This window comes from Trichosurus vulpecula, chromosome 1 (assembly GCF_011100635.1).
Source record: "Trichosurus vulpecula isolate mTriVul1 chromosome 1, mTriVul1.pri, whole genome shotgun sequence".
Taxonomy (NCBI): Eukaryota; Metazoa; Chordata; class Mammalia; order Diprotodontia; family Phalangeridae; genus Trichosurus; species Trichosurus vulpecula.
Window position 1 is genome coordinate 481,861,827 of NC_050573.1, and position 17,864 is coordinate 481,879,690.

At 36.8% G+C, this 17,864-nt stretch overlaps 1 protein-coding gene across 5 annotated transcripts in view; it reads left to right on the top strand.

Moving 5' to 3' along the window:
- The window catches only part of PJA2 (praja ring finger ubiquitin ligase 2), a 116,923-nt gene extending 107,251 nt beyond the window's left edge, over positions 1-9,672 (top strand). For all 5 annotated transcript variants that reach the window (XM_036736047.1, XM_036736065.1, XM_036736079.1 and 2 more), the window contains 3 exons: positions 4,432-4,546; positions 4,951-5,072; positions 9,025-9,672. In XM_036736047.1, the coding sequence (XP_036591942.1) occupies positions 4,432-4,546; positions 4,951-5,072; positions 9,025-9,150 (363 nt within the window). In that variant the 3' untranslated portion in view covers positions 9,151-9,672. The remainder of the gene's footprint in view (positions 1-4,431; positions 4,547-4,950; positions 5,073-9,024) is intronic.
- Positions 9,673-17,864: the final 8,192 nt, after the last annotated feature.

The following is a 17,864-nucleotide window of genomic DNA, read 5'->3' on the forward strand; positions in this document are numbered from 1 at the left end:
CACTTGTTTTAATACCAGAAATATTCCTCTCTCTCAGCAGTATTATATTCTGTTTAAAGCCTTTTTCAGCAACACATTTTGTACTCCTCAAATTCACCTTTTCTTGAAATTTTCTAAATTTAAGCAGTAGGCATGTTCCTAAGTATAATGTATTTTTTCTTCCATTTCATAAATTTATTCTTTCCCAAGGCTAATTCTTCTCCTACTTTATGTTTATTTTTTTCTCTTTATTCCTCTTATATCTACCTCTTAGGTTTGTTTTGAGGATCAAAGAAGAAAATGTGTGCAGAGTGCTTGGCCCGGTTTCAATCACTGTAAATGTCTGCTGTAATTTTTATAAATGACTCCTGCTTTCACATTGGTAAAGTGGTAGTAGGAAGATAGCCAAGATTATTTATTTTTTAAGAATTTGCTTTTTATTATTTTGACAATAAAAACAGAAACAAATAACTGTGCTCTCAGCAAAAAAAAATCATAGAAGTTTCCAAAAGTTTACTAAATAGCACCGCAGTGTAAGGCTTTTGAAAAATTAATTGAAATAAATTATCTCTGCCTATATATTTACTATTCTACCCTTTTCCCAATTACCTTTAAGCAGCCTAAAAACTTGCCATTAAAAAAAAAACCCCAAAACATTGAACTTTGCCAGTAATTCTAGATAATACTGGATTCTTCCTAAAAGGATTGTGATAAGATTATGTTTAATTTTTTTAAATTGCTCCAGTGGGACAAACTGAACTATGTAACCTGTGATGTGTTTCAGATCTTTAACATTAAATGTGTGAAGGATTTGAAAAAGTTAGGGAACGAGACCTACTACAAAGGCAGGTGGACTCAACTTCTTACCTTTCTAAATGTAATTATGCTACCTGGAGTAGTTACCAAAATGAAGGGTGCAAGACACCAAAGTTTTCTTTATTTCTTCAGTAAAGCCCTTTGATAATGACTCTCATTTACTAGACCTATGTCTTTTGCCACTCCAAGGACCAAACCCACAAACCCGAGATTATTTTTTGAGCTAAGAATCAAACATGCCTAGGTGTTTTCTTTTTTCTTCATTTTCACCTGAATTGATTCCAGGAGGAGTCGTTCACAAAAGAGCCATTCTTTTCTTAGCTACTTTAGTTGGTAGATTTTGTGAACATTTGGACAATATGGCTATAGCAAATACCAAAGATAATGTACTACCAACTTATGCTTATCTCATTAAAGAAAATGAAAAATTAAAACAAGGGGAATGGTTATGGAGGAGAGAAAATAAGAAAGAAGGAAAATAAGTATTTTTTTAAATATCTTTCATGACTCTTATGAATAATACATAGATAACTAATCAGGAGTATTCACAATTCCAGGTATGGCCTATTTTGAAATATGCCAAAGAAAGATTAACTTGACTAATCTATATTTTGATTTTTAATTAAAAGTATCCCAGTTCATACAAAAGTAATTTCATTGCACTAATTACGAAAAGCAATTTATTGCATAAATAGCAGGAAAGTGTTCTAAATAATAAACTTTTATCATATGCTTAGTTTTAGTAATCCTTATATATATTAGTATATATATTATATATATTAGTATATATATATTAGTATATATCCTAGTATATATTTATATACCACCATTTCTTTATTTAAAAGTACTACTCTTTTAAAAACGAAAAGACTGCTGATTTCCAGTGCTGTGTACCACAGTAGACAAAGTCTCGTTCAAGTTATATTTGCCACACATGCATATTTGAAAAACAAATCGAATGAGTTCTATAATTTGAACATCCTCTAGTCTCATAGTCATTCATTTCTATACTCTGAAAAAATGGGGAGGGGGGAAGCATTTGCTTGTCAGCTACATTGGTAAAGTGTGTTTAGTTCAGTTATTTAGTCTTCATTCCTAAAATATACAGTAAGTCATGGCAAAAGCTGGCTAAATTTTAAGGAATATTTCCTTAATCATAAATATCCTTGAAAGGACATTCTTGACTTAATTGAATTCAGTCGAAGGAGCACATATTATTAAGCACCTATTATGTACTAAGCATGGGAGAGGGAGGGAACTGCGAAGAAAAAAATGCCTTCAAGGGCCTTGCATTTTATCAATGGAGAAACTACATATATTTTGTTAAAGTAAATTAAAAATATGTAAAGTAAATACAAAGTAATTTTTAAGGGTTAACACTTTCAAATAGAGGACATCTAGAAAGGCCCATGAAAGGGATGGATGGCACTTGAGCTGAACCTTGAATGAAGCTAGGGATTCCAGGAGACCGAGGAACAGAATTGTTTGTTGAGGGAAAATGAGGGGAAAACATGTAGGACAGTCTTACTTTTATAAATTAGGAAGCAAAAGAATAGCACCAACTTTTAATCATAATTAAATGCCAAGAACTATGAAGATTATGTCCATTAATTGAAGGGAGAAATGGATTTTCTGTTTGTTGCTTATTAATATTTTAAATGTAAGATTAATGCATTGACATATATCTTTAGTAATATTAATAGCTAATCTTCATATGGAATTTTTTTATCAAGAAAGCTCGCTACATTTGATGTCATTTTGATCTTCATAACATCCCTGTGGCTATTATAGGTATTTGCATCTGGCTTTTAAAGATAAGGAAAGTGAGGCATGAAAAAGTGAAATGACTTAGCTAGGGTCGTAAAGGTAATAAGTAATATAACTGATATTCAGATCCACATCTTCTGTGTTCTCTCCCTTCCCCCACTGTTTTATACTGGCTCCCATAGAAGAGATAAAAATCCAAACTGCAAATTATTCTTTAGAAATGAGTAACTTAATTTTTTCAGCTAATTTTTAGTATATCCCAGGCTGTAGCTTATCCACCAGAGTTCATTACATTTGAGTTAAAGTGAATTTGGACCATTTATTGAATATTAACCCAATTAGCTTTTTTGCAAAAAAAAAAAATTTTTAATTTTAATGAAGGAATAAGATAGAGTTTTCCCCCAGTATCTTACAAATTGGGTCGTATAATTTCATGTTGTTTAAAAAAAATTTTTAAGTTTGACCCCTAAAGAGCAACTTTTAGTGTTGATAGAAACTTTTGTATTTTATTTGCATCTTTTTTTAATTTTTTTAAACAGATGTTATTTTATTGGTGTAAGGAATTCCCAATGAGGAAATTCCTTCAAACAGTGTTGAAGATACTTATCTTTAAAAGTTGCCTACAGCACGGAGAGATGATGTGCCTTGCTCGGTGTGTGTGTTTGAAATGGCTGTCCTGACCTCATGGCCAGATTTCTACATGCTCTGCTAGGCTGCCACTTTATTTGGAATAGTCTGGACTAAATACAGTTTATGCTTCGGGAATAGTCACAGTCAAATTTTATATTTCTGTTTCCTCAGCATTGCTTACTTCCCCTCCGCCATCCTTTATTCCCACTGTTACCACAATAGACCCTCATTATTACCCACTGGGAGTTATCTTCTAATGGAGCATTCTGTCTCTGCTCCCCCTGCCCCTATTATCTATCTTCATATAATTGGGAGACGGATTTAAAACTCCTTCAAGGATTTCTTGTTCTCTTCTGAGTAAAATTCGGTCTCATTTGCCCCTTATTCAAGGCCTACTGCAATCTGGTTCCACCCTTCTTTTCTGCCTTTATCTCCTGTTCACTTGCATTCAAACTTGTCCCCTTATATACCTGCAATGCCGCCCTTACTCCTACCTGCCCATTTAATTCCTTTTCATCTTTTAAAGCCCACTTACTTCAGGAACACATCCATGATTCTCCCCTCCCTCAAATTGGTTATGACTTTTATCTCCAAAACCATTTGTTTCTGTCATATGTACTTAGTGTGAATTAATTACATACACATGGTGGTCCCCTACTGGACTGAGCTAACTGAGGGGAGCGATGGTGTCTTAACTGAAGTTTGTAACCCAGCAGCATCTAGTACAGTGTTCCATATCTAATATTTAATAAATACTTGTTGAATTGAATAAAAAGTTGACTAAATCATTTAACTAATACTGTCCATAATCCCGAAGTTTATCCCTGTATAAAGTACCTGAGGTGAGTAAGGTTTTCTTGCTTCCTCATTCCACCGTGTTCTTCCTTTCCCTTTACTCAGGGGTTTCAACCGCCCGCCTGTGTTTCCATCCCTTCTCTCCGTCCATATTTTATAATCCTTCCAGGTGTTTCCTAAGACCTAAGAAGGAGAGTGGGAGGAGGGAGCAGCACCTCCATAGGACTGCCATTCCCAGGGTCAAGTGAAAGTCTAAAATACTGTAGGAAGGAAGGTTGCTGATAAGGCAAGTCATATTTTTTGTCTAAGGTTCTGTATTTTGAAGAAGAGGTAAGTAAAGTTGGTCTGTTATATTGTGATTAAACTCCAGATAGTTACGATGAGATAGATGATTTGTTGTCTGAAGTTGTTTTGAGTAAACCACTCTGACTTTTTCTCTCTCAGACTGCTCTGGCCCATTTAGAGTCTCTTGCAGTTGATGTTGATCAGGCTCACCCACCTGCCAGCAAAGAAAGCATTGACTGTCTTCCACAGACCATCGTTACAGAAGATCACACTGGTAGGAAAAGAGTGACCCAGGAAATATTAAAATGGTTCAGTTAACTGTATGTTAAAGTACATGATCAGTCTGCATGTAAAATGGAACTTTAAACATCAGAAGCTTTTGTTGCATTTTACATAGCAGCTACATCTCATGAAATAGCATTTGGCAATATGAAATGGCATACTGGGACAGATAGTCCTCCTTCAGTGTATGTTGTTTGTTTAAGATTAAATTGAATGCCTATTGGGTACAGGCTTGTTTGCAAGTCCCAGTTGTGTATAGATTTTCAGGATTTGACTAATTCATAATTGAACAAGGTTTTGTTCTGAGTCCTCTCTTAAGCAATGATTTTCATTTTCCATTTGATTTAAGTTATACATTATGAACATGTGGTTGAACTAAACACTCTGTTTTTTCAGCTGTTGGTCAGGAACAGTGCTGTGCTATCTGCTGCAGTGAATATGTTAAGGATGAAATAATAACAGAGTTACCATGTAGCCATTTCTTTCATAAGCCCTGTGTAACTCTTTGGCTGCAGAAGGTAAGTTTTTATTTGACTTTTACAGGGATTTATGCAGTTTTTTTTCTAGAAACTAACACTGAGAGAATAGTTCCAAGCATTTTTTAAAATCTTACCTCGTCCTTTATTGAGAAAATAAAGATGATCAAGCAGAAGCCCTGTCTTCTCCCCTACTTCAAAATCCCCAGTTGTTTCTCTTTTGCTTCACATTCTACAAGGCCAGCTGCCACTTATATTTTCATCCCCATCTCCCTTCTCCTTTAATCATTTGTTCTTTCTGTCATTTTCAATCTCTCTTTATCCCTGGTTTCTTTCATACAACATAAGACATGTCCAGGTGTCCTCCATTCTAAACAACCTTCACTTGGACTCTGCCATACCTTCAAGCTTTTATTTTATTCTGTCCTCTCCCTTTCATAACCAGTCTCTTAGGAAATTCAAATGCTATCATTGCCTCATCATTTCCCATCTCCCTCTCCTCGGTCTCTTGCAATATGGCTTTGGCTATCACCACTCAACAAAAAGTTCTCTGTCCAAGGTTAGTAAATCACTGTTCTACTTTACTTCACTGCAGACGTTGACACTATCAGTGACCTCTCCTCCCAGAAACTCACTTTCCCCTTAGCTTCTGTGATACTGATTTCACTCCTCTTACCTGTCTATTTCTTCTTGGTGTCCAGTTGCTGGATCATCCTCATCTTCTAGCCTTTAAGGTCGGGAATCTCATGAAACTCTGTCTTGGGCCCTCTTCTGAGCTTAGCATAGTGCCTGGCACCTAGTGGGCATTTTAAATGCCTGTTTTCTTCCCTTTCCCCACCTCCTTGCTGTCTTAGTCAGTTCCTGTAGATTTAATTGTCATCTCTATGCCAACTCCCCCAAGTACATATATCTACCCTAATCTCTTCCCTGAACTAGAGGGAAATGTCCTACATTACCTATTGACTCCTGGACATCTCCTGCTTGATAGTCCCATGGGGATCTCCAACTCACCATATACAAAACAACTTATTTTCCCTTCAAATCTCCCCATTTCTGTTTTCAGCACCATTCTGTTTCCAGTCATCCAGGTTACCAACCTTGAAATCTTCCTTGACTCTTCATTTTCCTTCACCCCCACCCCTTATCCAGTCAGTTCTCAGGTTTTGTCAGTTTTGTCTTGACTACATCCCTTACAACTTTCCCCTTCTCTTCACTGATCTAGCCTCTAGTTCAGGTTCTCATCATCTCTCCGTTGGATTAGTCTAATAACCTAGTCTTTGGTTTCCTTACTTCTAGTCTCTTTAATATATCTCCTACATGAATCTGATTATGTCATTCCCCCCTTTCCCCCTCAGAAATTTCTAATAACCCATTATTGCCTCTAGGATAAAATACAAAATCCTCAACTTACTATTTAAAGGCCTTCACAATCAGCCCCCGTCTCCCTTTTCAGTCTTTATTTCAAATTGTTGCCCCTCATACACTATGTTCCATCCAAACTGACTTACTAGCTGTTCACTATAAATGGCATCCATCTGCTTCCATGTCTTTGCACAGGTAGACCCCCATGTTTGAAATATACTTCTTCACCTCCACCTCCTTCAAAGCATAGCTCAGGTGTCACCCTGTAAATGAGTCTTTTTTCTGATAGTCCCCAATTATTATCCTTCCCTCTTGAAATTATTATGTTACTTTGACTATACTTTATATTTACTATTTTTATAGATGTTGTATCCTGCCCACCTCCCCTTGATGAAAAGGACAGTTTCATTTTCATCATTTTACCCCCAGTGCTTGAATTGCTTGTTTTGGGGATTCTGTTTTTATTCATTACTAGAAATACATACCCACATAACAACTCTAGATTGATCATTTTAAACTACTTTGCTAACTGATAGCACTGACAACATGTAACATAGAAAACAACTAAGTGTACTTAATGGCAATTTTGGAAATTCACGATCAATTTTTAGTCATAATTTAAAAAATAATTTTTAAAAAACTTTTAACAAATGTGTGTTTGATCTAGTCTAACTGTAAATATCTAAGACAGTGGGACTTTAAATAGTCCATTTAGAGTATATTAAAGTAGTATTGGAATATTTCAGTATATCCCTTTTCTCCAATCCCTTGGAAATATTGTGTGTATGGTAGAGAATATTGAGATTTGGGGAAAATTTCTTTTACATTAAGATTTGCACACTTTCCATAAATATTTGATCAACTTCATTTTAAAGAGTCTAAGATGACATCACCCCTTTGTCTAGACTAAGTTTTTCTCCCTTCTTTTTTTTACATCATTGTTTTACTTCTTTATATGCATTTGGGAGCATTTAAATTTAAATATTAATCTGCTTAATTTATCTCGTCCCATTTTCTGAGTCTGTTAAGTTATTTTCAAAGTAAATGTAATACCATCTTACTGCCTAATGGAATCCTTAAATCTAATTACCAAATTACTTAAGAGCTCTCTTCAAGTCAATTTTCTAGGTAGTTTCCCAGAAAGTCCTAAAAGTATGTAATGCGGATCACAATATTCATATTCCTGACCCTAACAGTTTATAAATAGAGATTAATGAAATTACTTCTATAACCAGATTAATGGTTTTATTTATTCCTTGGTTTGCTTGTTCTAAAAATGTGGTCTTCTTCATAATATTATACCATTTTTATTGTCCCCAGTTAGAATGTCTGCATCATTGTATACAGTATTTGACTTTACCTTTTTGACCATTTAGTTTTCCAGCTAATTCCAACATGCCACATCTGTTATTTCCATTTTAAGTTTTATTTTTTTTTAATCTTCAGTAATATTTTTAGCCTTTTTGTCTTTGGTGCTATAAGAAGATACAATAAACACCAATTATGATGCCTGCTCTTTGGCTCAGTGGTATTGAGATAGAGGGAAATAGGTAAATTGTGATTAAAATGTTTTAAACCATTTTTTCCTGTCTTGGTCTTTAGAGCAAAGAAGACTATGAAGCTCTCTTTTGTCTTTCTCCCCAAAGAAAAGAAACCTTCATTTTCATCTTTACTAGAATCTTTAATGAAAGAGTAGTAGAAACTTGGAAAAATCTCGGTCTTAGAGCATTGTCTTAAAATTTCACAAAATCTGTCATGGTTTATGTATGTTCTCTTTTACATGACAGTATTGTAATCTAGTGTTAAATTACCACTATTTTGTCCCAAGTGTTATCTTGTCCTTGTTCTTCCTTATATCCTTATAATTTCATCACTGTGCCTTTTAAAGGATTAGAACTAAACAGGAAAGAACATGTAATGCCATATAAAGAAAATCACAAATAGCATTATATGTGTATGATGTGCATATGTATGTGTCATATGTACTAGAACACACAGCCTATAGTGTCATAGCTTAGACAAGCTTATAACACACCTTCTGTACATAGTATAGTCCTGCAGCTCCTGGGCTACCAGGAAATGGCTTTGTTACGGAGAGACGTCTCTCTCCAGCAGCTTTTCTCTGGATTACTGGATTAGCCCTGTTGGGAGGGTTGACTTTGCAGACAGACACACCTGGAACCCTGCAACATTGTTCTTTCTCCCTGCCCGCCCCCCCCTTCTGCTTTTCTTGGTCTTTTTAGAAAGCAGCCACCTCTCCCAGTCCTAAACTGTCCTGTGAATTCTGAATTGAGCTTGGCATTAAAAGGAGACTCCGGGTATAATAACAAGAATGAGCTAAATCCCTTGGCCAGTGGCTTTGGTGGAACAAGCTGAGAGAGTTTTTGATTTTCCTAATGTTTGCATTATACTTTAAATTATCTATATAAGGTCTCCATCTAACCCGGGCTCCATCTAACCCCATACTAGGGGTTTTTGATTGTTTTGGTTTTTCTTATAAAGTTATTTCACCAGTTTTTAGCAAGGTCAGATTTAAGATGTTTTTGTTTTCCAAAACAAAATCAAAGTACTTCTCTTTGGCAGTCTTTCTGTGTCTTTACGGTCTGTTAACCTGTTTTTTCTTCTCTTTCAGTCAGGAACATGCCCTGTTTGCCGTCACGTGCTTGCACCCATCCTTTCTGAAGCGACTGCTGCCACTTCTTTCCTGTCTGATCATGATTCCCTGCTTTCAGTCCACACTGCTACAGGAACTCAGTAAAATTTAGCATTTGAAATGGGATCATTCAGTCCGTCAAACTAAACTTGTAAATTCTAATTAATTCCAATGTGAAAATAAGTATATACATATTAAATATTATATATAATATATTGTTGTTTAGAAAGGAAGCATTAAACTTTCTAAACCATATTTAGGTTTGCAATAAAAACTAATATTTTCAAACTGAAAGTTGAAGCGAATTGAACCAGTTTTCTTAAGTTGAATATGCTACTATTAATTGCAGTTAAAATAAGCACTAGTTAAATCAATCTAAAACAATTACCATTTATGTGACACATTATGGGTTTGCTTTCTTGCAACTGCAGTGCAGTTAGAGCTTATTAAAGTTATGCTTATAATCTGTTTTACATAATATAATAAACTTCTTGGGTTTGTCAGAAATAGTGCCACTAAGTGACTTTGTAATTGATCTCTCATATTTGCATCAAATGTGAAGACTTTCTGTGGTCACAGCAGTAATAAAGATTTGATTTCACTGGAAATAAAATGCATAATAAAACACTTGTGATTTTCATCATTTCTCTTCCTTACATCGGGGGAAATTTTGGTTGGTTAGAAGTGGACATGGAGTGTATTAAATATTATCTGCCCTTTTCTGGCTTTACAAATGTATTATCATTGGGCAATATTGAGATTTCTTAAAATTATACTTGAAAGATAAACATTCTGTTCAGACCATGAGAAAAAATACAAAATCTCTTACATAACCCTGAACAGCAAGGCAGCAAACAGTTGTTTTGTGTGTAATAATTAATATGTTTAGGTTTGTTTTTTTTTTTCAAATTAGAATTATTAACTGACTCATCCAGTTCAACCTCCCTATTTAGAACATTTATATTATCCCCATTTAGAATGTCTGTGCTATTATGTTCAGTATTTGGCTTTGCTCTTCTGACAGCTTATGTAGTTTTCCAGCTAACTCCTACATGCCGTATTTGTTGTTTCCTCTGTTTTATAGAGTAAGAAACCAAGGCCGAAAGACATAGTAACTTGTTAGCCCATGGTTACACAGTTAGTGATAACATCATACTATTATAGAGCTAGAGCTTGAAAAGACACCAGAAACTATCTAGTCTGACCCCCTCGTTTTACAGATGAGAGAAACCAAAGCTCAAGCAGGTACGTGGCTCAGCCAAGATCATACAAGTAGATGATACAAGTGGAATTGAGATTTGAACCCCTCTTCTCTGACTCAAGAGCTCTTACTATGATACTATCATCACCCTGTAGTTTATCACTGTTGTTCTTAGTCATTTAGTTTAATTTAATTAGTTTAATGTTAATTTAGTCATTTAATTTTTATCAGAAACAATAGCTTTCATTTCTAGTTTATGTGTCAACACTATGAAGTAGGTTGTATAATAGTGTTATTCCCATTTTGCAGATGAGGAAACTGAGGCTGAGAGTGGTTAAATGGTTTTCTCACAATCAACAGCTAATAAGTATCAGATCCAAGACTCAAACCTGAGTCTTTTGATTCTAAGTGAGAAAACTACCAATCGAATTTCCAAACACCTTTTTCTGCTACATCACAAGTTTGGGCAAGCTTATGGGAGATCATATGCTTTTGACGTAATAATATGAATTAGAGGTGAACTTTTTTTTAACCTCTTTTTCCAAATTTTTTGGGTTATAATTATAGCAAAAGGGAGTAGGTGGGATTTTTAGCTCTAATTACATCATTTAAATGGCTATCTAGTTCACCTTTATACAGCACATTCTTATATTTTTCTATTATTTCTCTATATACTTCTTTATTTTCCATCATTTCTTTCTTTTCTTCTAAGACAAACAGCCAAATACAGGCACAGGCTCTTTTAATGAAAAAAAATCTAAGTGGTGTTGGTTTACCTGAATGATGTAGGCTAGTATACAAGTCAAGGAGTTACTTAAAATAGGGGAAATTTCAGATGCCAACTATCACACTAAGAGGCAGCATGGTGCAAAGGAGTTGACCTTCAAACCAAGAAGAGCTAGGTTCAAGTCCTGCCTCTGACACATACTGGCTGTTTGACCATGGACAAGTTTTAATTTCTCAATTCTCTAGGCAACTCTGAGAATGATTTGCTGACAAGATGCCAGTGTACGTTGGTAAAGAATTTTTTTTTAATCTGAGAATTCCCTATATCAGTAAAATCATAGTATGTTTCCCTACCCAGTCATCAAAGTGCACATTTGTGTTGCCAAGAGACATTTTAAAAGCAAGCCGGGAACCTATTGGCTTTACATTACCTGAGGTCCAGGCCTAGGATTGAAAGATCCACTAACTCCAAAGTGGTCCTGAGTGATAAATGAAGGATAGAGCTATCTCCACTAAGCAGTTTTCACCTAGAAAGCCCTCCCCTTCAACCCTTTTGCATGGCCCTTCTTCAACACCCCCTCAAGTCCTACTCTGTGAACCTTTCCCTAGCTAGGCCAAACTGGGCTGACTTCTTTCTCTGAATTCCAATTTTGGCATTTAACCATAAACTGTGACTTAACATTTCAAACATTGCAAGAGGATGTGTCTTATATCCCCAGCTTGCAAGTTCATTGAGGTCAGATACTATACGTAATATGTTTTTGTGTCCTCCATGACAACCAACACAACACTAGAGAAACAGTAGTGGCTAATACATATTTCCTGAATGAATGAATGAGCTACGACACCTAGTCGCAGCCCTACTGCCTGTAGAGCTGTATAGCCCACAGATTACTTATTTAATGTAGTTGTGTAATCTACTCTTCAAACTTTTCAGGACAGAAGTTTTCACTTTTTCCTTTGTACAGGTTTTGTCACTGTTTCACAGATGCAAGATGCCTAGGCATAGTGAGTCATAACTAACTCTAGTAAGGCAACCTCGAATGGACAAGTTCATTCAATAATTGTGAAGCATCCTCAGTAGTTCTAGAATTTGAAGAGTTTGAGTTACTTCTGCCAAGTAAGCTTTTTATGAGGAAAAATGTAAATAATAAAATGCCAGTAGATGGGGGAAAAAAATCCAAAAATACCTCTCAAAGTGAATATTGTTCATGATTTGTTCCCTGTACGTTTCTGGGTTGTAGGTGTTGAAAATTCTTCAGATGATTTCCTTTGTCAGCTTAGATGGTGGGTGGCAAAGAAGAGTCTAGATAAGAGATTAAAGTTGAGTTTTTCTATTGTCTATCACTTAATCAAGAATCTTAGGAAGTTAAATGCAAGAAGCCTTGGGTTAGCACTCCCAAGTTCACCTGACAGTTTGTGTGGGAGGATAGGTTGTCTTCCCCTTGACTGTATCCTCATTCTGGCAGTCAAGCTATCACCATGATTGCTTTAATAAGTGCAATTGGTTATGGAGACAGAATCTTCTTGTCAGAGGGAGGCTTACACATGGGATCAGTTAGTGAGCGTAATGTTCTCTGTGTGTAAGGAAGCATTACCTAAGGGTTAAGACCTTTTCAGCTCTGGATCCTCTACTTTGGGGCCCCACCCCCAATCCCCTTCCTGGTTGGCCAGTGCCTCGTATTTCCCAATGTAATTAGGCAGTTCCAGCCATGCTTCACTTTACTCCCCGTAGTCTTCCTGGCAGCTACCCTGGCTACACCCTCAGAACAGAGACCATGGTCACCATGGAACTCCTCTTACCCTAACTCACTTAGTGAGATGCTGTCTAGGCTGCCCCAGCTATGCTTCATATTGTTTTCCTCCGTTTTTTCACCAGCCACTCTGCCACAACACAGGTACCCTCTATCCATCCTTCCCTTCACTTTCCAGTTCTGGAGCCATAATCAAACCAATTCTGCATTGGAAATGTGTGAATCTTCTCCCAATGGCCCCGCTCACCATCCCTGTAACTTTCCAAATTCCCTTCTCTTGCCACCTCTCTTCTATTTGTGTTGTCTCATTAAAATATAACTTCCTTTAAGAAATTTTTGTGTTTGTATCCACTACAATGCTTGACACTTAGTAAGAACTTAAGAAATGCTTTTCATTTATTCATTCATTCCCATATTATCATTGGCACAGTGAAGTGCTATATTCACAGTGCTACAGAAAAAGCAGTAGCTGTGACAATAACAGTACTGTAAAGAAAATTCAGCTAGGGGAGTTGGGAGGAAAGAGGCAGATAAGAAGGCCCTCCTAGATTCAGCCTAGAATATAGCTTACTATCAGTCCCTAAAACCAAGGGAAACATTTAAATGTAAAAAAAAAAAAAATGAACAGGTGAATTGGACAGTAAACTAGCCTTTAGCCCCCAGTTCCCTGATTTAAAAAGAAAATTAGGGAAACCATGACTGTGGGGCTATCTGGAGGGCTACCTCATTCTCTACGAGACTCCACTACCTCGTCTGGAACCACTTTCTTTGCCTCCCCCAACACCATCTCTGACTCCTGGTCAGCTTAATCTCTGGTGAATAATAATTTATTTCCCTGAAGACGGCCCAGCAAAAGGCCCAACAGGCTATCAGTGAGGGGGCCACACTGTCAGGAGACCAAAGAGAAGGGAAAATTTGTTATCATATCTTGAATACCAAAGGCATCCATGGCAAGATGGTGGGATTGCTTTGTATTCTTGGTGTATTGATGTTTTAATGGCAAGAGCACTGGACTTGGGGTCAGAATGCCTGGGTTTGAGGCCTGCTTCTCTTTTCCTTGGGTTTTTTCAGACACTTTTATTCTTGGCTCTACTCCCAATTATTCATTGGCGATTCATCACCCATCCACCTTCCCTCTTGTATCCTAGCGCTCTATTCTGGGCCCTCTATTCTCTATACAAACTTGCTTTTGGTAATTTGGTAAAATTCTATGAGTTCAACTATCATCTTATACAGATGACTGCCAAATTTGTGCCTTGTCCCACTCCTGAGCTCCTGTCCTTCATTACCAACTGACTATTGCAATCCATTTGGGTGTCCCATAGGCCCCTCAAACCGAGTATATCCAAAATAGAACTCTGCTTTTCCCCTAAACCCACTCCTCCCAACTTCCATATTTTGGTTGAGAAAAACATGATATTTATGGTCACCTAGGTTCATAATCCGGGAGCCAACCTCAGCTCTTTACCATCCCTTATATCCAATCAGTTAGTGACCAATTCTCATCAAATCTACTTCCACGACATGTCTTGTTTTCCCTACATTCACATAGCCACCACCACCCTCAACAGCTCTTACCTCCTAATTGGTTTCGATGACTCTAGGCTCTCCACTCTCTAATTCATCCTTGTTATTGTTATTCCTAAACTGTCATTCCCAATTAGCAATTGTTATTCCTAAAACATAGGCCTGACTGTCACTCCCCTACTCATAAAGCTACATTGGCTCCCAGTTGCCTCTTAGAATGAAATATAAACTTCTGGCATTTAAAGCCCATCCAACTAACTCCTACCCATGCAAACTGTTCCAGCCAAACTAGTCTACTTACTTGTTAAGCCTCTCCCTACCCCCATTCCATTTTCTATCTCTAGGCTTTTGCACAAGCTTTCACATACACCTGCAATGTCTTCCTTCTGCTAACTTCTATTTCTTGGAAACCTTAGGTCCTTTCTGGGGCTATATATCTCTATTTAGTCTTTTCTTCTCCAGGCTTTAGATCCCCAGGCTTTGGGGTTTGTTTGTTTGTTCTTTAGTATTCATCATATAACATAGTTTACAGATTCATCCCCTGATCTCCCTCAGTGCACTTTAATTTGCTAATGTTCCTTTAAAATATGGTTCAAAGAATTGATAGAAAGTTCCATATGTAGTCAGATTGAGAAAATTCTCTCTGGATTTAGAATAAACTATTGGTTAACTAGATTTTACACTGGAATAGTATTCCTGATAATACCTGATACTTGGCTACATTTGATTGTGCTACTTAATTCCTTCTTCCTTTGAGTAGCCCCTGACTTTTCTCTGTTTATTCTTTCCTTAATATGAATTTTCCATGACCTATCTTCAACTGGATTCACATAACTGAAATTAGTGCTTTTAAAATATTTCTGTCAAATCTCTTGACCTCTGTGGAAGAAAGGTAGAGGGCAAAACTCAAAGGAAGAAAAAGAGGAGAAAGAGAAAGAAGAGAAACATAAATGTTATTAAAGAATTATCTTCATTGTTGTGAATTATACCAAAAGGAATAATAGGAACTAAGTTTGTATACTAATAGGTAGCACTCTATTTTGAATATTTTAAAGATCTCTGAAGTTATTAATGACAATACTTCACCAATGATGATGGCAGCTACACCATACCTTAGTAAATGGTGACATGAGTTCATGAAGGTTTAAAGGAAGAAGCAATGAGCAGTGGGGATGGTAACTGCCCGCTGAGGGAGTACCAAGTTGTGAAATTAAAAACAATGCAAAAGAGACCCAATCTCTTCCTAAGGAATATATCGAAGACATGAAGAATGTACCAAGATTTGTCATATCTTACAACTACTACCATTTTTGTAGGCACAATAATACCAACAGAAGAAATCGAACAAGCATTGATTGCTATGACACGGACAACAAAATGAAGTCCTTACAACCACAGGTGGTATTTTTGTCATTGCAAGGGATATAGAAGAGGAAAGCAGATTTGGTAAGGAAGCAGCTATTTTTAAAGTTGTTTTTTGAGAATAGGATCTGATTTTTGAATGATGGCTTAAAATATAGGAATGATAAGTCAGGCATGAAGTGCACCTTAAAAAGGAACCAATAAGCATGTATTTGCCTGGCGCCCTGCCAATCTGATTTAAAAAAAAGAAAACTAAAAAGGAAGTAATGGGGAGGAGGAAAGAGGAAGAAAACCACTGATGCATATCCACCTGTGCTAGATGCCATGATGTTGTGGACTCATGAAGACTGGGTTTAATCCTGGGGGAGCCTGTCCTCAAAAGGGGACTTAGCATTTTTCATTTTTCTCTGGATCACTATTTCCCTAGCACAGAGTAGAACTCTAGGGAAAATGCCTAAAACAAAGCTTAGATATAATTCATATTTAAGGTCTCCCCAGAAAAGATTCAAAAATGTACTTAATGTGCAAAATAGATACCAGGTATTTTTGTTGTTGAGTCATTTCAGTCATGTCCGACTCTGGGATCCCATTTGTGGTTTTCTTGGCAAAGATACTGCAATGGTTTGCAATTTCCTTCTCTAGTTAATTTGTGAGGAACTGAGGCAAATAGAGTTAAGTGACTTGCCCAGGATCACACAGACACTTATGTCTGGGGCCTGATTTGAACTCAGATCCTCCTCACTCCAGAAGCAGCACTCCATCCACTACACCACTTAGGACGGGTATAGGATAGCTATTTATTTACTCCACCACAAAAGAAAAGCTCATATAGTGAAGGCTCTGGCTTCACTTTCTCCCCAGTGCTCTAGAAGAACCCATGAAGGATTAGGATATCTTTTCTTTAAGGCCATTGGCACGAGCACTCATTCTTCTGTATTCCACTCTCCCTTCTCCCTGCCCCCAACTTTAGCAATAAGTGATTAATGATCCAATTCCATTTAGTCAATTAAAATCAGTTACATTTTATGAAGGAAATGTTTACTTGAATGTACAGCAAGTACAAACATTTTCCCCCAATATCTGGGCACACACTTTCCCCTATTCCAACTGGGTAGAATAGGCTCAGAATGGACGCAATTACAATACAGTATTGGTACCTTTAAGTTTACATCCAAATATGTCACAGCTACTGGATGAGTCTGTGTCTCATCTACCACTGAGCTGATCCCAAAGGTTATTCCATTATCCTTGTGGACTTAAAGCTGGACTAGCTAGCTGCAAGGCAGCATGGACTCCATTCCTGAACCTCCTTGGAGCTTACTCTCCTGACCTTTCAAAGTTCATGACGTTGTAACCCATTTCACCCCACTTTGCATCTGCTGCCCTGCCTGGTTTCAATTCCATGAAACAAGATGCCCCTAAGCCAGGTACCCCCTGGTGTCTTGTTCCCCGACTTCTTTCTTCTTTCTGTTGTGTGTTGTCTCCTCCTTTACAGGGCTTCTTAAATTTTTTCCACTCACTCCCTTTTCACTCAAGAAATTTTTACTTAACCCAAGGTCTATAGGTATATAAAATAGATATATAAATCAAATATTTACTGATAATAAATCATAAAGAAATTTATTTTAAAAACAATTCTTTTGTGTACGTATAATTTTACCATTTATTAAAGATGAAAGCAAATTTGCATACTAATGATATGGTTATGCTTGTTAATTTTTGCATGAGGAATTAAATCTTGGTGGAATATTTTATACTGCAGGACGCAGAGCATCTTCAACATTTTTCAGAGTTGATCAGTATTTGGATTTTATAATTGTCAATGCTGAGAACGCCACTTTGCATAGCTACATAGTACAATATGACAGAAGAATGTTTAGGACCATTTCAGAAATTGTTGGAAATTCGGTCCCAATCCCAAACCAAAATTCCTTTAACGATATTGTATGTACAGTAAAAACACTGCAATTCATAACCTACAATAGTCTCGAATCTAAGCCATGATGTTTCTAGCAATGTTCATTGGCATTGCGTGGCATGACAGCATGCACAGTGCAAAGTGTGTGCGTGTTGTGTGTTCAGAACCAAGGCTGCAGTGAAGTCACAGGATACGACATGGGCAAGCGTTGCCAGAAACACCTTGAATTCATTATGCATTTGATTTTGAGTTAATTTTTGGTTCTTGCGTATTCAGAAACATTTTACTGTTGCCAAACTTTTTGAAACCGCCCCCCCCCCACCTCAATCAG